At 55.5% G+C, this 17898-nt stretch overlaps 3 protein-coding genes across 7 annotated transcripts in view; 2 read left to right on the forward strand and 1 right to left on the reverse strand.

Annotated features, from left to right (window-relative positions):
- FES (FES proto-oncogene, tyrosine kinase) lies at positions 1-14521 on the forward strand. Of its 3 annotated transcripts, XM_061595034.1 has the most exons (19): positions 1-89; positions 669-919; positions 1242-1415; positions 1677-1773; positions 3454-3637; positions 4237-4374; positions 4477-4602; positions 5023-5145; positions 7785-7971; positions 8150-8233; positions 8462-8671; positions 10276-10398; positions 10497-10550; positions 11146-11264; positions 12022-12116; positions 12479-12602; positions 13126-13283; positions 13597-13719; positions 14106-14521. In XM_061595034.1, the coding sequence occupies exons 2-19, from the start codon at positions 716-718 to the stop codon at positions 14246-14248; spliced, it is 2466 nt and encodes an 821-aa protein (XP_061451018.1). In that variant the 5' UTR covers positions 1-89; positions 669-715; the 3' UTR covers positions 14249-14521. The 3 variants fall into 3 exon arrangements, with proteins under 3 accessions (XP_061451018.1, XP_061451016.1, XP_061451017.1); XM_061595032.1 differs by having other exon boundaries at positions 1242-1773; XM_061595033.1 differs by lacking the exon at positions 1-89 and having other exon boundaries at positions 395-919; positions 1242-1773.
- LOC133369648 (uncharacterized) lies at positions 14511-17406 on the reverse strand. The gene is made up of 2 exons (XM_061595035.1): positions 16893-17406; positions 14511-15006 (listed from the first exon to the last, which is right to left on the reverse strand). The coding sequence occupies exons 1-2, from the start codon at positions 17401-17403 to the stop codon at positions 14954-14956; spliced, it is 564 nt and encodes a 187-aa protein (XP_061451019.1). The 5' UTR covers positions 17404-17406; the 3' UTR covers positions 14511-14953.
- MAN2A2 (mannosidase alpha class 2A member 2) overlaps positions 16130-17898 on the forward strand; it is an 18435-nt gene continuing 16666 nt past the window's right edge. Inside the window, exons 1-2 of one of the 3 annotated variants that reach the window (XM_061595028.1) lie at positions 16130-16445; positions 17625-17779. In XM_061595028.1, the coding sequence (XP_061451012.1) occupies positions 17648-17779 (132 nt within the window). In that variant the 5' untranslated portion in view covers positions 16130-16445; positions 17625-17647. Of the gene's footprint in view, positions 16446-16917; positions 17109-17624; positions 17780-17898 lie in introns of those variants that run through there. The other 2 variants (XM_061595026.1, XM_061595029.1) reach the window with 2 other exon arrangements.

Genomic DNA, 17898 nt, shown 5'->3' on the forward strand with positions numbered 1-17898 from the left:
GCCTGGAGGGTTTGCGGATTCTTCCTGTTCCTCTTTAGTGCTCAGGCCACAGGAAGATTAACTCCGATTCAGACAACACCCAGGACCAGGTATGTGCAAAGGAGGGGAGCTTCCGAGGGAGGGCAGGAGGAACCCACCCCCCAGAACTAGCTTCCCCTCCGAAGTTGCCCCCAGCCCACTTTGGGGGATCTAAGCCGAAAAGGCGACATGGAGAGAGTCGTGTTGCCTCCGCAGTTCCTGACGGCCATCGCAGGCTCCCCCTCTCCCCGCTAGCACGGGAGAGGGGCCCCGGGGGGCCCAGGCGCAGGGCGCTGTTGCTGGGGGGCATGCTTGGGTGCTGCTTACCACCGCACCCATAGGCGTAGCCTCGCCGAAGCACCCTCGCAGATCTGGCGCTGTGCGAGGAGACCAAGCCCTGACCAAGTTACGAAGGCCGCTAACGGGTAGGGGAGCCCGCCCTGCACGTACCCCGAGCCCAGTTTTTCTGCGGCGGGAGTCTGACTCTTGGCTGGCGCTTTGGGGAACTGCTCCGGCCTCGGTCAGGAAGCGAGCAGAGGCTGCCAACGCAAAGGGGAACTCGCTGGGGCGAGCGAGGCGGCGGGGCTGAAGGGGCCGCACGGCAGGACCTGCCCCTTGGGGGCCCTGACCGCGGTGGCTCGTCCTTGCAGGCAGGCCTGCGGGCGAGGGCGCGGGCGGCGGCGGGTACCTGCCGGCTATGGGTTTCGCGTTCCAGCTGGGCTGCCCCGAGGGCCACAGCGCCCTGCTGCAGCTGCAGGAGGCCGAGCTGCGCCTGCTGGAGGGGCTGCGGAAGTGGATGGGGCAGCGCGCCAAGGGCGACCGGGACTACGCGGCCCTGCTGCACCAGATGCACAACCTGGCCGGCAAGCAGGAGAGCAGCGGCGGCGGCCAGGTCGCCCAGGTAGGCCCTCGCAAGCGCCACGGCCAGCCTCCCCGCGTGGCACGGCGACTCTCTCCCGCTTCGGCTTGGCGCAAGCGCGCACCTCTGCCGGGAGGCCCCCCTTCCCCGCGCGCCTTCTGCCGAGCCCCCCGGTCTGCAACGCGATCTTTCCTCTTCCCGTCTGGGGAGAGGGAGCGGCCGAGCCCTTGCTGGGCGCCTGCTCTGTGGGCTCCAAGGGGCGCCGGAAAGAGATGGCAGCCGCTGCCTCCTCCTCGTCGTCGTCCTCCTCCTCGCTGCCCTTCTGCGCGGCCGGCGTCTCCCTCTGCCTTTCCGCCCTTTTCAGTGCTGGTGGTCGCTGGTGACCCAGACGGAGGCCCTGAGCCAGCTCCTCCAGCGCCACGCCGAAGCCCTGGCCTCGGGACCGCTGCACAAGCTGGGCCTGCTCATCCGGGACAAGCAGCAGCTGCGCCGGAGCTACAGCGAGCAGTGGCAGCACATGAGCCAGGATTTCCTCCGGGTACGGCAGGCCGACTGTCCCGCGCTCGGGCCGGCTCCCTTGCGGCGCAGCAGCGTGCCCTGCTGGGCATTTGAGGCAGCGCAGGCTTGTGAACCGGACCCAGAGGGAATTGACGTTCGAGGTCATCCAGTACAACCCCCCCCCCCTGTGCAGGGAGCCTGCCCTTGCATCACCCCTGAGGCCCCGCCACCTCAGTCTGGAAATCTCGGCACCACCTTTCAGTGGATTCAGTGCTCCTTCGCTTCTCCTTGGCTCTTCCAGACCACTCAGCAGGAGCCAGAGCGCCTGAAAGCCCAGTACCGAGCCCATGTCCGAGACAGTGCCCAGGCCAAGCGCAAATATCAGGAGGCCTGCAAAGGTGGGTGCGGCGGCGGCAGTGGCAGCGGGGGGCTCGAGTTGGCAGTGAGGCTAGGGAGAGTCGCAGGAAGGCCAGCCCCTGTTCTGGGAAGTCTACAAGGGCAATGATCCTCCCTCCTGCTGTGGGAGTTCCCATGAATGCTGCCTCCGCTGAATCAGGCAGGCCCACATAGCCATGATCTTACATACAGTGTTATCAGGAGTGTAGCTGCCTGGAGACCCAGGGGGTCTTATACCCCTTACTATTTTGGGAGCGGGTCCCAACATGGTCCCTATGTCTCTAGCGTCCTACCAGCCAATCAGCTTGAAAGGGGAGTGTGTTGGCCACTGAGAAGAGTCTTCTAACATGCTTCCTTGTCCTTTTCTTCTGATTGGAGCCAATGAGAGTGAAAGTAGGTGAGTCAGTCACTGAGAAGACTCTTCTCAGTAACCAACTCTCTCTTCTTTCATGCTGATTAGCTCTGTCTGTTGGACAGGATCTCATTCTACAGTTCCAGCAGCAAAAAGAGGGGGAATGGGTGTGGGTGTGACTATCACTATCATGAAGGGACCTTGCACTTCTGAATTTGCCACTATACTACTGGGTTTTATTCTGTTTATGAAATCTGCCCTGAGAGAGCTTTGAGCCCTAAAAAGCATCCTCCAAATACCTGCCATTTTGTTATCCATTCGTGAAAGGATGAGCCATTTTGTGTGGGGTTTGGTTATGAAATGCTTGCTTTTTGCTTTAAAGGGGCTCCTATGTAGAAGATTCAAAGGAGGGTTAACAGTATAAAGGGCTGTGCAAGGGTGAAGGAGTCAAAGTCTAGCACCCTGACAGATCAGGGGACATAGAAATGTGGTTGGGAGTCTACTCTTCTTCTGATTGGCCAAAAGGTTAGGAGGGGGGTGAAAATATTGTATTTAAGTTGTTGGAAAATAAGAGACTTTGCTGCAGAACTGAAGAGGAAAAGTGTGGTGGAATCAGAAACCTCATGAGCTGCAGGATGAGTGAACCAGGAGCAGGCCATGAAAGGACCCAGAAGCTGACCTGAGGAATGCAGATTATGCTGGTTTGGTTAGGAAAACAGGGCAGAACAGATGTAGATGGATGTGTTTTATCTCTGTTTATTTTTATTTGCTCTTATGGGTAATTACTCAAACTGTAAAAGTTTCAGTAAGGCAACAAGCTAATTTTAATTTATCTTGTTGCCTTATCAAAACCACAAGTAAATGCATATTTTGTTTTTGAAACAGGTGGTCTGAGGCTTTGTTATTCATCCCATGCTGAAGTGTCATACCATTCTACCCAGTATTGAGAGCAGCGTAGGCCAATTCAAGTCCAGAAAGTTAAAGGGCTGCTTCAGTAGAGGCAGACAGAGAAAAATAAAGAGCGCCACATGATGGCAGTGTTGAGGTTACTAAGGAAGAGGGGTTGGTTCAGTGAGGTGGCTCGCCTGCCTGCCTGCTTGTGGTGCAAGCGACACTGGGCCCTCACACCTACTTTGCAGAGTGCCTTTGGCGCTCTCTGCAGTTGGGAGGGACCAGCCCTTCACTGCGCATTGCCCCAGACCGCAGAGCCATATCATCAGGCATGCTCCATGGTGGCAACAGAGCACAAAGCTCTAAAGGCAGACCACTCCGTTGGTGTCCCTGTGTGTGCCGTTGGGCCGGCCCTGACCCTGCCACGCTCCCCCTGCAGAAAAGGAGCGAGAGAAGGCCAAAGACAGGTATGTCCGGAGCCTGTGGAAGCTCTACTCCCTGCACAACCAGTACGTCCTGGCGCTGAAGGCCGCAGAGGTGCAACATGCCCACCACTACCAGAAGACCCTTCCTGGGGTGCTCCAGTCCTTGCACAGCCTGCACCAGGAAATGGCGCACATCACGTAAGGCGTGCTCCAGGAGCGGAGCTGGGAAGGGTTGGGACCTGGGGCAATAGTCCACCCTTCTTCCCAAGGAGCCCAGGGCGGCAAACTCCAAAGTGGTAAAGTAATGCATCTAATGATGTGTACAGCAGTCGCATCCCCTCACAGCTTATCATCTCAAGATTGCCAGGAGCAGTATCTTTCAACCCTAACATGCCGGAGTGAGTAATAAGGCTTTCCAATGCCTCCTGCATGGTGACGATCCTGCTACTGTTGCTTATTCAATTTCTTACCCATCTTTCACCACAAGGTCCCATATCAATTAAAAAATGCAATATTAAAAACAGTTTAAACCAGTTAACAATGAGGGAGGCAGATGCACCTCACCACAAATGGGGAACCACCACCATGAAGGCCTGTCATGGCACAATGCCAACCAGGCTGAACCTAGCGGTGGCACCACCAGCACAGCTTCCCCTGCCAACTGTAGGGCCCAAGATAGTTGATGCTAGAGGAGGTATCCTTTGAGGTACTGGGCCCCAAGGCGTTTAAGCTTTATGTGGTGGTTCCCGGCAGCACCAACAGACTACCTGCCCACTGTCCTGCTTCTGTTCTGACAGGAAGGTGACCCTCCAGGAGTATGCCAGCATCACCAGTCTGGTGCAAGAGGAGATGGTGACTGTGCACCAAGCGATGACCAGGGCCATTGAGCGCCTCCAGCCTGCCGCGGAGTACAAAGGGTTCAATCCACAATGCAGGTATGCTGTCTGTTGGGCTTCCTCTTAGGTGTGGGACTCTTGGGGTTGCACCTCAAAGCAAGCGGCCTCTCCATCTTTCTCGGGGCTGCTGTCTCTCACCAGGTGTGGGAATGAGCCCCCTGGAGTGGTGACCTTTGAGATGAGTCTGCTGGAGGAGACTGAGACAGAGGGCCTGAAAGCCGGGGTGCTCCAGCTAAACGAGCTCACACTGGAAAGCATGCAGCACACGTGTGTATGGGCAAGGGGCTTCCGGGTGGTGGTGGTCCAGGTTTGGCCCCAAGCGGTGGCCCTGGAGAGACTGAGAGCAACTTCTCTCACCACTGCGGTACTCGGCGGAAATGCACACCTGTGAAAATTCTCTTTTCTCTACCCGAGAAGGGCAGAGGAGGTGTGTCCCTGCAGGGATCCATCCCGGCTCCACTGAGCACATCTTAATACCTGGTGCTCTGGGTAGAGGAGGAGGCTAATGACTTGCTGGGGAGGGTGGGGGAACAGGAATCTGGTTCAGCCCACCGTCCTTCTCCTCCATGCTCTGTCTGTGGAAGCCCAGAGAACTGAGCTGCCCTGCTAAAACCGGGAGGCGAGTTGTAGCCAGCAAGGCTCTCTCTGCCTGTTAGAGGCCAGAGCTGTCATGCCTCTCTCCTGCAGCCTCACCTCACTGGAGGAGGAGCTGACCAGTGCCACGGAGACCACCCGTGGCCATCACCAGCGGGTCCAGCTTCTGAAGGCTGAAATCCAGAGCGAAGAGATGGCTGTGTGCCCCGGAGACCGGTGAGACTTGGCTGGGAGGCCAAGATGGGGGCAGGCTTGAGCATGGAGTGTGCACTTCAGTCTGGGGGCCATCCTAAAGTGAGAAGCAGCACGGCATGTTGTTCCTTTGCTTGCTGGATGCAAAGTGTTGCCACCTCATTAGTCTTTCTGAATGGGGGACATTTTGAACCAGAAGGCAGCTCCCCTCCTCCTTTGTGTTCCTTGAGGTGCCTTTTTGCTACATCTTCCTGCTTTCCACGCAAGCTACTCGAAAGCAAAAGGCTGGGCTTGGTTTCTTGGCTTGTTTTCAGCCTGGCCTCCCATAGGATTGTGGGGAATTGGCTCCAGTCATCTTTGATTTTCGCAAAAAGACAAAATCCCTTTCTAGAATCAGTGGAGTGCAAAACTGTGGTCCATGTACATGTCGGGGTCCATCATGGGTTGGGGGTGGGGAGGATTAGGGGAGGTTGGTCTCAGGCCAATGCGACTGTGTCGGTGAGTATCACAGCCCAGGGCAAGCCAGGGCCATGTTTCAAAGCCAGCGGCCAAAGATGAGGGCCACAGGCAGCTGTGCAATCCCAGGCAGGGGGGCCAAGTTCAGAGGGGAGTAGGAGCTCAGCCTAGCAGAATCCTGTCCCAGGAAGACATCGCCTAGGCTCACTGCTTGTCTTTCTAGGTCCTGCGGGAACTGCCTTGGGTTTTGGAGCTGGGAGGCAGAGCTGACTTGGCACCTTTGAGAGACAGCTCCATCTGCAAGGCTTTTGGGAAAATATTCTGATTAGCAAGCCAGTTAAAGGTGGGCTGGATGGAACAACCATCAGGTGGATCCACAGCTGGCTACGGAATAAAGAGTGGTTATCAATGGTTCCTTCTCAAACTGTGGGGCAGTAATGAACTGGGTACTGTAGGGCTCAGTCCTGGGCTCAGTGCTCTTCAACATTTTTACTAATGATTAGGATGAGTAATGCTTATCAAATATGCAGATAATACAAAATTGGGAGGGATAGCCAATACCCTGGAGAACAGGAGCAAAATTCAAAGTGGTCTTGATAGGCTGGAGCACTGGGCTGAAAACAACAAAAATTTAACAGATAAGTGCAGAGTTCTATACCTTGGAAAAAGAAACCAAATGCACAGTTATAAGATGGGGGATACTTGACTCAGCAATACTACATGCGAGAAGACTCTTGGAATTGTTGTTTATCACAAACTGAATATCAGCCAACAGTGTGATGCAGCTGCAAAAAAGGTAAATGCTATTTTAAGCTGCATTAACAGAACTATAGTTTCCAAACTCTGTGAAGTGTATTAGTTCCCCTCTATTCAGCACTGGTTAGGCCTCATCTTGAGTACTGCATCCAGTTCTGGACACCTCACTTTAAGAAGGATGCACACAAACTGGAACAGGTTCAGAGGAGGGCAACAAGGAGGAGAGACTGAAAGAACTTGTCATGCTTGGCCTTGAGAAGAGAAGATTGAGGGAAGACAGGATAGCACTCTTTAAAGTACTTGAAAGGTTGCCACACAGAGGAGGGCCAGGATCTCTTCTCAATTGTCCCAGAGCGCAGGACATGGAATAATGGGCTCAAGCTGCAAGAAGTCGGGTTTAGGCTGAACAACAGGAAAAATGTCCTAGCCATTAGAGCAGTATGACAATGGAACCAGTGACCTAGGGAGATGGAGGGCTCTCCAACCCTGAAGGCATTCAAGGAGCAGCTGGACAAGCACCTGTCGGGTATGCTTTAAGTTGAAGTCCTGCATTGAACAGGGGGTTGGACTTGATGGCCTTATAGGCCCCTTCTAACTCTACTATTCTGTATCCTATGACCATGACCATGACTGTCATGGCCTGGGAGTCTGGCTGCTGGTGACTCTGGTCTGAGGAGAAGTGGTGGCAGCGAGGTGCCTCATAGCTGTGGCAGAATGCTCACACTTTGGGCCCAGGCTCAAGGCCAGCAGCTTCCAGATTCTTTCCACGAGATAAGCTTTGCACACATTGACTCTGAATTAGGAGTTTTGGAACATTTCCAAGTTACGCAAGTATTCTGGCCGGATGTCTTTATTTGTAAGAGTATTTATATACTGACCTCTTGCACAGCGGTATGCAGCAACATAAAAACAATTAAAGGCAGTACAAAACATTCATTAAAATGACCGACTACTAAAACCCCCCATTTTAAACAGCCTCACAAAAACGTCTTCTAGAGACACCTGAAAGTCAAAAGCAAGGATGCCTACCAAATCTCTGCTGGGAGAGTGTTCCATGTCATGTGACCAGTGGCACTAAATGCCTGACTTTAAGAGCTATCGATCTGCTTCACAATGAACGACATCAGCTTTCCAAAAACTTTTAATTTCTTTTCTTTTTCTGTTATCATTTCCACCTCCACACCATATTTCTCAAAATCTGTTGCTGTGAGAAATTGTGAGGGGCTTCGTGTGCTTTTCTCATGGGTTCTCTTCCTCTTTCTGTGCCGTGAACAGCTGCTTACCTAATACTCTGCACCACCACTTGTGCCATCTCCTTTTGGCCAGAATGCTTCCCCCGCAGGACTGGAGCGGGCAAAGGGAAGGGGAGCCCCTCCAGCCTACCCCGCAGGGCTCTGTGATGCCTTTCTGGTCTCAACTGCTCTGCCTCCCCCCCCTTTTGTCTCTTGTAGGATCGTCCTCCTGGGGAAGCGCCAGGCCTTGCATGAAGCCCAGCACCTCCACCAGCTTGCCCAGGGCACTCAAGACAAGCTCCTGGCCCAGAGGGATTTGCTGTGGCACAAGCTGGATGAGCTGGGGTCCAGGGACCCCCCACCCGCCCCTGCCCTGCAGGATGACAGTCAGTCGCTGTCTTCTGGGGTGCGTGTAGCCAGGGGGTGCCTGAGGAGTTGCAGGGTCACAGGCCCGTGGGGTAGAGCTCCTTGGCCTTTGGGATGGGCAGGGCCTGGCACGTTCGCCCTTCCTGGGTTGACTCTGCACGCCCAGCAGCCCACCCTGGACTTGACATGCACTCTGTGCCCTCCTTCTTCTTGGACAGGAGCCAGAGCGTGATGGGAGCCGGATACCTGCCTTGGAGGCCCTGAAACATCATATCTCAGGCATCTTCCGTCCACGCCTCTCAGTGAGTCCACTTGCTGACACACCTACCCACCTGTGCTCTCTGGATAGGCGGCACCAAGTGCAAATCCCACGGTGGGCGAGCTGGAAGGAGCGGGGAGGGAGGAACACATGTTGAGACATTTCTCCTTCCTGCCCCAACTCACACACACTTTCTGGCCTTCCCTACTGGAAAGAGAGCTACCAAGGTGGCTGGTTGCATGCTCTGCCCATTTCCCCTCTCTGTCCTCAGCTGCCGCCCCCAGTGCCCCTCTTGCCTGAGGTGCAGAAGCCCCTGGGACAGCAAGCCTGGTACCACGGTGCCATCCCCCGCATGGAAGTGCAGAGGCTGTTGCAGGCCAACGGGGACTTCCTGGTACGAGAGAGCCAAGGCAAGCAGGAGTATGTCCTCTCAGTGCTGTGTGATGGGCAGCCCCGACATTTCATCCTCCAATCCGCTGACGTGAGTGACTGAGGGGGCCGAGAGGGAGGATGGGAGCTGCCAGTTGAAGGAGGAGGGGCACAGGCGCAGGGCCTCCTCTGTGATAGCCCCACAAAGCACCATGCGTCAGGCTCCACTCGGCCCATCAGCTCTTGGAGGCTGGCATGAGCTGAGCCACCACTTCTGCCTCAGTACCCTCAGATCATTTAGATTCTGTTGATGTTTGTTGATTTATACACCGCTTCCTTGCCAAAATAGCTTCTAAGCAGTTTACAAGTATAAAACCAATTATAAAAAATATCCATACTTAATTACATAATTAAAATACAAAACAAAAGAATTTCATCCGTTAAACAGTTCCTCACCCTGTGTTTGCTATATTGGGGTCTACAAAACAATCCACCTCACATTATTCAGCAGCACTTAAAGGTGCGCTTGTGCTGTACTTGTGAGTCTGAAGTATAGGAGGGCAAGTCCCAGGTTTATGAATGGAAGTGGCTTGTTTTGCGCTCCCAGCAGGACAGCCGTGTAGGGTCAGTGCCCCTTGCGAGGAGGAGGAGGAGGAAAGAGTAAGAACACGTCTTGCATGATGGGTGATATGCTTGTTTGCCAAAATACAGGCTCCGCAGGCACGAGGCCGTTCTAGTGCAGGTGGAGCAGTGGCCGTGGCTAGTTTGTATGGCTTCCCTGCTAAGGCTTCCCCTGGAATTGCTGTCCTTTGTTCACTCAGGTTTTACATCTAGATGATGTTGTTGCTAGTCCTTTCTTCTGTCTTGTGCTCCTGCCTTTTTTATATACCTGATTTTGGTGATTTTTTAAAACTTAACATAATTGCAGCACTAAATGATCCTATGTGGCCTGGGAATAGGTTAATCAGGTTTCTCCTTGTCCCTGGTCTTTTCATTAGGAGCCGTTTCCCTTGGACTCTTCATTTTTCTTTCTGCTTGGCAACTGTGAGAACAGGATGCTGGACTAGACGGGCCATTGGCCGGATTCAGCAGGCTCATGTTTTGTACTTATTTTAAATGACTGCTTTTAGGTGCAAGGCAAAAGCATTCTCACTTACCCAGAAATATGGTTTTAATTGGGAGGGCAGTTAGGTATGGTAGTGGCTTTTGTTGTGGTCATCTTTTAAGTTGAGTAGTTAGGACTGGTTCCTTTAAATATATTGTTGGATGAGCATTTTAGATTTTGTGTATTGCTGTTTTTATCTGATTTTTGTTGCTTTATTTTATTGTGCAAGGCACTTTAAGGCATTTGAGTAAAAAATGTGAGTAATACATAATTTTAAGTGGTTTCTGCTTCTCTACTTGTGCCCCTGTAACTAATTTATTCCTTTTCACTTGCATGACCGAAACATTCCTGATTGGCCTGTAACTAGTCTGTGCCAGTTTTCAGTAGGATGGGCTCAGTTACTGATTTCTTCTCCACTACTTGAGCAATTGCTTATTAACTTTTCTTTTTAATAAAAAATTGCAGTTGTTCAATTAATGTGAATGAACAGGAAGAAACTGTCCCCTCTTGCCTGTGGCAGCTCCTATCACTGTGGAGACACCAGAGCAGTGGTGTTTGCCTTTAGAGTGCACCAGGGCTAAGATGGCTGCTCTTGTGGGATTTTCCCTTAGAACATGTATCGTCTGGAGGGCGAAGCTTTCCCCACCATCCCACTGCTGATCGACCATTTCCTGAAGACCAAGCAACCCATCACTAAGAAAAGTGGTGTTATCTTGGCTAAGCCCATTGCCAAGGTACCGCTCTGTGTCTAAGCCTCTGGTCCTGCTGGGCAGGGGAGGGAGGGCCATGCGGAGTTTTCTGCCCTGTGACTGAGTGGCTGCTCTTGCTCCAGGACAAGTGGGTGTTGGACCATGAGGATGTGCTGCTTGGGGAACGCATAGGGCAGGTGAGTGACCCTGTGGAGGAGGAGGAGGAGGAGGAGCAGGAAGTGCCCAGGCTGGGCACCACCTTCGAGAGGTCTCTTGTCAGGACTCCTGGCAAAAGCTGTGGAGCCTCTCCACCTCAGCTACCCTTCTGTTAAATGGGAATGATCCAGGTAAGAGGCAGAGCATCATTTTACCTTCTGGAAAAGCTCTTCTGGCCTATCTCAGGTAGGAAGCAGGCTGGTGCCCAGCATGCCAGGGCTGGCAAGAGCTCTGGGGCTTCCCGCCAGCCTGTCTGTTGAAGGGCTCAGCCAAAGCAACCACCTTTGTGTCACATTCAGAGTCCCCCTTTTGTGCACACTGTGCCTTGCCTGGCTGCCCTGCTCATCACCTGCTCTGGCCCCCACAATGCCACTTTTCTCTCTGGTCCCTGGAGTTGTCCAGGTGTGCCTGTTTGCTGCACAAACTGGATTGAGAAGCACACACCAGTGTCTGCTGGCTGTCCTGGGGAAGCAGCAATGCACTGCAGCTTTTTCCTGCAGCTTCTGCACCCTCCTTCTGAGGACAAAAGGCAGAGGGCCAAGCAGAGCAAGCGGCATCCTGGTCTCCTCTCTCTAGGGCAACTTTGGAGAGGTGTTCAGCGGACGCCTGCGTTGTGACAACACTCCAGTGGCTGTGAAGTCATGCCGTGAAACTCTCCCACCAGAGCTGAAGGCCAGATTCCTGCAGGAGGCCAGGTGTGTAGAGAGTAAACTCCTGGGCAGCTGAGGCTACTTTTCTAGACCCCTCTGGCTGAGCCAGAAACGGCCCTGAGCTGGACACCCCAACACGGACGTTTCCTGCAGTGCCTGGAAATTCCTTGCCCACAGCACACTTTCCAGGATTTTCCCACCCAGCCGTTTGGAAGGAACCTTCAGGCAGGTGCCTTCCGCTGAGCCAGGCCCACTGGAGTCTGCCTAGCTTAGCCCTGCAGGAGCCCTCCAGGGTTGGGGGCAGGAGCCTTCTTCCCAGCCCTCCCTGGAAGAGCTGAGGACAGAGCCAGGGGTCTTCTGCATGCAACGCAGACATTCTAGGCTAAGCAGCCTTGGGGTGCTGGTGGGAGCGTTCATTGTCCTCGCCCTCATCGTTTCCTTGGAGGAGGCCTTCTAAAGACAGACATCACGTGTCCCTCCTTGAGACAAGTGGCCTGCATTCCAGCCTTCCAGGAATGATGGGCCTGTGCTGGCCCTTCTTTACCTGCCAAATGTCCTCACTTGCCTGGCCGTGAATCTCCAGCACAGAATGACTCAACAGAGAGCTGGGAATCCTGCCTGTCCTGCTGCTGTGGGTTCTGCTTCTGGACATAATGGCTCCCCCATTAGCATCTGTGTGCTGGGGGGAGGGCAGGGGGCAGGGAGGGCAGCTTAGGTGCTGGGATTGCCCTCTGGCAGGCCTCATCTGGCTTGCACATGACCTGCCCTCCCCTAATTGCATCTCCTCTGGATCCCCTTGCAGGATCCTAAAGCAATACACTCACCCCAACATTGTCCGGCTCATTGGAGTTTGCACCCAGAAACACCCCATTTACATTGTCATGGAGCTCGTTCAGGGTAAGTCCAGCCCTTTGTAGCCTTCTGGTTCTCGGTCTTAAACTCCTCCAGATGCACATGGTGGGCATTTAGGGAGGGTCTGCTCTGCAGCTGCTGGTAGGAGAACTTGGCCCACGTTTTGTGGCCTTGCAGAGGCCCACCAAGAACCGGGCCTGTTCCCAACAAGCTCCAGGTGGTCTGCTTCTCTTCCCACTCCGCAGTTTCTCCTGGAGGGAATCTCATCCGGGTGCCTCTCAGGCAGCCCCTAAAAGGTGGAACACTTTGCTCCCTACCCTGCCATGGCACCGAGCTCCCCTGGCATTGCCCCAGCTGAGATGCCACTGATCAGTTGGCGCTCAGCCATCTCCTCTCTCTTTACCCAGGGGGGGATTTCCTGACCTTTCTGCGGAATGAGGGGGCTCAGCTCAAAGTCAAGGAGCTGCTCAGGATGATGGAGAATGCTGCAGCAGGCATGGAGTATCTTGCAAGCAAGCACTGCATCCACCGGTGAGCCAGGAGGGATTCCTTCCTCCCTGGCAAGGGATGGCAGTTTTGCCCAGGCTCTTCTGGGGCTTATCCTGCTATCGCACCCACCCACCCTTCACTCCCCCTTTGACGTTGTCACCTTCAACTTCATTAGCCATCAAGGTGACCCGTCACTTAAACCGTAGACCTAGCAGGGCCTTTGCAGGGGCCGTGGTGTGGGCGTGGTGGTGCTTTAATGGCTTCCAAAACTGAAGGCCTGAGCAGGCAGGCAGGCACTTGTTTCCTGGGGGAAAGGGAGAGTCACCCCATGGGCTTTTCCTGCCTCTTTCTCCTTTAGCCAGAGGAGAAGAGAATTGGCTGCCTGCAAACAGGCAGCAGTGGGCATGGGCTACATCCAGTGTACCAAGCCCATAGGGAGGTGCCTGGAGCTGGCGTCTCTCCCGGTTAGTGGGGAAGAGCTGGGGGCAAGTTCCAGGCATTGGCGTATGTGAATCTGCCCCCATCCATTGGCATCAGCAGAGTATTTGGATTGGCTTTTCCTTAGGGACCTTGCAGCACGGAACTGTCTCGTGACGGAGAAGAACACACTGAAGATCAGCGACTTTGGGATGTCGCGGGAACAAGAGGATGGCATTTACTCCTCCACAGGCGGCATGAAGCAGATCCCTGTGAAGTGGACTGCTCCAGAGGCACTCAGTCAGGGTACTACGGCTGTGGTTCTTGGCCCACATACTGGAGAAGTACCCTCTAGCATGGCAGGCAGCAGCGAGGGGCCCTGATGAGCTTCTGTGGGGCTTTTGACTCCTCTTGGCTGCTAACCACAGATGTGTGAGAATAGGGTACTGGGCTAGATGGGCCATTGGCTGGATCCAGCAGGCTCTCCTTTTGTGTTCTGGGGTGCTTTTTCCTACCAGTGGCAGATGTGGGTTGTGGGTACCCAGCCTGGGTCATGTTTGCCATGGGCACCCAAGAATCCAGTAAATGCCACCTCTCATGTTGGTTGTCTCTTCCCCAGGCCGGTATTCCTCTGAGAGTGACGTCTGGAGCTTTGGGATCCTGCTCTGGGAAGCCTTTAGCCTGGGAGCTGCGCCATACCCGAGTATGACCAACCAGCAGACCCGCGAGGCTGTGGAGAAAGGTGAGCCCGACAGGGTGGGGCCTGGGCCTCAGGATCTCCTTGGAGGGTCTGGGCAGAAAGCCAGCACCCTTCTTTTGACACCCATTCAAGGGGGCAGCAGCTTCTTGCTCACTGCAATGCAGCCTTGGGTTGACACCAAGAATACTTTAGATAAAATGAAAGGAGGTGTGGGTCATGCCATTTCTGCATCTGTGTTTCACTGTTTTGAAACTGGGCAAGAATGGAAAAATGCTGATCACACTCAATTTTTATGGAACTCTGGGAAAAAAATTTCACCTCCGCTTAGCTTGAGTTTTAAGAGTCCCAGCAAGTTGCAACAAAACACATACTTGATTCTCCTGCCTGCTCCACCCCCTGTGGCCCAGCGGTATCTTTTCTAATCCTAGGAATGCGCCTGAGCACCCCCAGCCTGTGCTCTGAGGAGGTGTACCAGCTCATGTTGAAGTGCTGGGAGTACGAGCCACAGAACCGGCCAAACTTCAGCGTCCTACACCAAGAGCTGGTTCTCATTCTCAAGAGGCAGCGATGAGGCCCAGGAGCCCTGCTGGGTTGGGTGGGGGCTGCAACCCTCTCCTGTCCTGAGGTTGGGCCCATCCGGCCAGATCTGCTTCTCCAAACCATGACTTTGCTCTTGGCATTGCCTTCCGGTTATGCGCACCTTGTCCCAGTCTCCAGGCAGCCTCCGCCGGACACTTTCAGCTGCAGTGGCCGGAAGAAGCCTAACCCCTCTTCTCTGGACTCAGCCGCATCAAATTCTCTGCAGTGGAAAACTGCTATAATAAAGGCTCAGATACATCATTTAGATTGTCCCTTTTCTAAAGTCCCAGACAAGGTGTGGCTGGCTTACTGCAGAGGAAAGTCTGTTTTCTACCAAAGAGAAAAAAGTCTGGCAAACCCAAATATGAAGCTTACAGTGTGGGAAGTTGAAGAACAAATTTAAGGAGCAAATTCTAGAGCTGATATTAATTACTGTTACTGTACTGTATTATTAAATAATAGATGGTAGTAGTCATAGGGTTTTTTTGTATTTTTAAGGTGCACAGCACTCTCTGATATCCCACTAGACCTTATAGCAGCCTACCAGGGATGCCTTTAGATACATCAGAAGTAAAATACAGAAGCAGTTCTCCACTTGGGGTGACTCAAGGGTGCTGTGGCACAATGAAAAGGGCTGTTGATGCCGTTCTGCATTCTATGTTTTGAAGAGGGCCTTGCCATATATGGGTGCGCTCAGTCATTGCTGTTTTGCTCTAAGCTGGAAGTGGAACAGCAACTCTGCTTCCAGACCTGTGGAATCCAAATAACATCCTGTAGCCAAGTTGGCAGCCCGCCTTTCCCCACACCCAAGGGACGAGGGAGGGCAATTTTAATTGTGGCCATTGTGTATGGGGGAAAGTTAAATGCTTTCCCCCTTCACCCTCCTCTGCACTCCTGATCCTGGTTTCCCCCCACACACACAATTTGGGAGGGAAGAGATCAATATAAAGACAATACTATTTGTAAAGGAAAGCGCTGATTGGGTGTGGGGGGGGTGTTAGCCACAAAATCTGTTTAACCTGAGGAGTGCTGCAAATTGACCCCCTACTTTCCACCCCTGGAGGTGGTGTAGACCTTCCCAGAAACTGGCAGCATAGCTAGAATTCACCCTTAAGAACATCCAAAGATCTCTGCAGCGCGATTGGTCCAAAGGGGACCATTTAGTCCAGAGGCCTGTTTCCAGTGGGGGCCCAGGAGATGCCCCCAATGGGAAGCCCACCACCACCAGTGCTCTTCCCCTCCCTCGTCATTGCCAGCTACTGGCATTCAGAGGAGATCCTGTCTCCCAACACGGGGCAGAAAACCTTGGCGGGGGGGGGGGCTTGACTCGAGAAACTACAGGGGCCAAGCTCAGTGGGGCAGCGGCTCTCTCAGCTGCTGCATCACCATCATTCGTTCATTATGGATAGTAGATACGCCAGACCGGAGGGGGTCTCAGCATGCGTAAACCGCAGCGCAGCGCCTCCGCCCCGCAGCGCACACTGATGGAAACATCTCCGCGCCTGCCCGCATATTTTTTTCTTCGTCTGCAAGGCCAGCCGCCCTCCTGCGCCCAGCCCGGGAGAGGGGCGAGCACAGGGAGGCCGAAACAGCAAGGAAGGCGCCGCTCGTTACAACCGGCACCCTGTTAAGCTACCCGCCCTATCTGTGCCTTCTATCCACGGGCACGGGGGGGGGCTCTCGGTGGGACGACCCTAACCCTTTGGGGAGAGACCATCCAGCAGCCGCGGCCCGGGCCTGGGCCCCCCGAGCGCGCTATCCAGAAGGGAGGCGCAGCGGGCTCTTATGCCTCCGAGGGCAACGGCCTTCTTGCGGCGCCCCAAATGGCTGGACTACAATTCCCATCAGTCCCCGCCTGCCTCCCTCCCCAGCTGACATGCTCTCCCTCCGGCCGTGCCTGAAGCGGGCTCTCCAAGCAGTGGGGCGGGCACGAGCCTCAGTGTCCCTTAAGAGCTCTTCGCCAAACCGGAGCGCCGTCTTTAGTCTAGAAGTGGGCACGGAGGGTCACCCCCCAGCGGCGGGCTCTCGCTTTCAGGCCGTGGCTCGTGAGCGCTCTGGAAGGAAACATACGACTGTGCCCCCCCCCCGTCCTGACCACGGCTAGTGGGGGACCTGGCAGAGCCATGGGTGAGAGGGAGGCACTCCGTGCACGCTCAGCGGCGCCTTAGTTGAGGAGGACGTGTTGCAAAGTAAGGCCTTGGCGTGGAAAACCGGGTCCTGCTGCTGGGTGGGACCCGGTGGGATCCCCCTCCCTTCCCCCCTCCTTGAAGATCGTGCGGGATGACTGGGGGGAGGATGGACAGGCGAGGCGGGCGATCCCTCCCTCCCGGTGCAGGACCCCGGCGAGGGCTGTGGATGCGGGCGCGGTGGGGCCCGGGCCTGGGGGCAGGGAGAGGATTAAGGCCAGGCGAGGGAGGGGACGGTCAGGCTCCGTCGGTGCTCCTCCAGCTGCTGGTCGGGGAGGGGGAGGGGGACCCGGGCACGTCGCTTTCTCTCCGTGCCGAGCAAACTGGACAGCTCCTTAGCCGGCTGCGACCTCGTCTCACGTTCCCGGCGGGTCGGGTCGGAACATGCCGGTCCGGTCCTGAGTGCCCCCCCCCGCGCGCTGTTGGGCCGCCGCGGAGCCCGCCGCCCACCTGGCTTGAGCAAGGGCCGCCCCTTCTGGCACGGCCAGCGGCTCCTCCTCCTTCTCCAGGCCCGGCGGTGGAGGCGACTGCTAAAAATACCGCCGCCGCCGCTGCTGCTGCCGGTGCCTGCGGGGGCTTCGGTTGGACGGGGGGCGCCGCGCTTGCTCCAGGCAGGGCCCCGGCAGCTCGGGGAGGGAAGCGGCTTGTTCTCCGACCGCAGGCCAGGTGAGCGGGCACGGCTGCTGCCCGGGGGGGGGGCGCTTGCTGGACAGCGCAGGCCTGGCCGCTTTCTCCGTCTCATCGCAGGCGGCGGAGGGCACAGCCACCCGAGCCGGGGCAGCAGCGACAGCGACAGCTCTCGTCCCTCCTTTGCTGCGGGGGCGGGAAGCGCCCGGAGGGACTGAACGGAGCCCTTCTCCGTGGGCGCACCGGGCCGCCGGGGGTGGCGGCAGAAAGCTCGATGGCCGGCAGCCCTGCGAGCGTCCCCCTCCGCGGGCCCAGCCAAGGCCTTCCGTGGCATGAGGAGGAGCGCAGGCGGCCGAGTTGGGCAGGGCAGTGCTGGGCCGCGCCTCCTTCCATTGAGCTCCTTCTCCGGGGTGCGCGCCTGTGTGCCAGAAGGAGGTTTCTAGCCCGGGATCGGGCCCCTGGGCCCTGCACCCTTGTGCGGGGCCTTCTTTTGGGAAGGCGGGACTCTGGGGGCCTTGAGGAGACTCACCTGGCCTGTCCCTGGCTTGTATGCAGATGTTCCCTCTGGCATCCCCGGGATGAAGCTGAAGAAGCAGGTGACGGTGTGTGGGGCTGCCATTTTCTGCGTGGCGGTCTTCTCCCTCTACCTGATGCTGGATCGGGTGCAGCACGACCCTGCTCGGCACCAGAATGGGGGCAACTTCCCCAGGGTGAGTGGGTGGGTGGGCGGGAAGGGGGCAAGATGCTTTGCACATGCTCTGCTGATGCCCTTTGCCCAGACGCAGACCCCAAGTGCTTCCCAGCGTGGTCTACATTGCTGGTGGCCTCA

Source organism: Rhineura floridana, chromosome 14, assembly GCF_030035675.1.
Source record: "Rhineura floridana isolate rRhiFlo1 chromosome 14, rRhiFlo1.hap2, whole genome shotgun sequence".
NCBI lineage: Eukaryota > Metazoa > Chordata > Lepidosauria > Squamata > Rhineuridae > Rhineura > Rhineura floridana.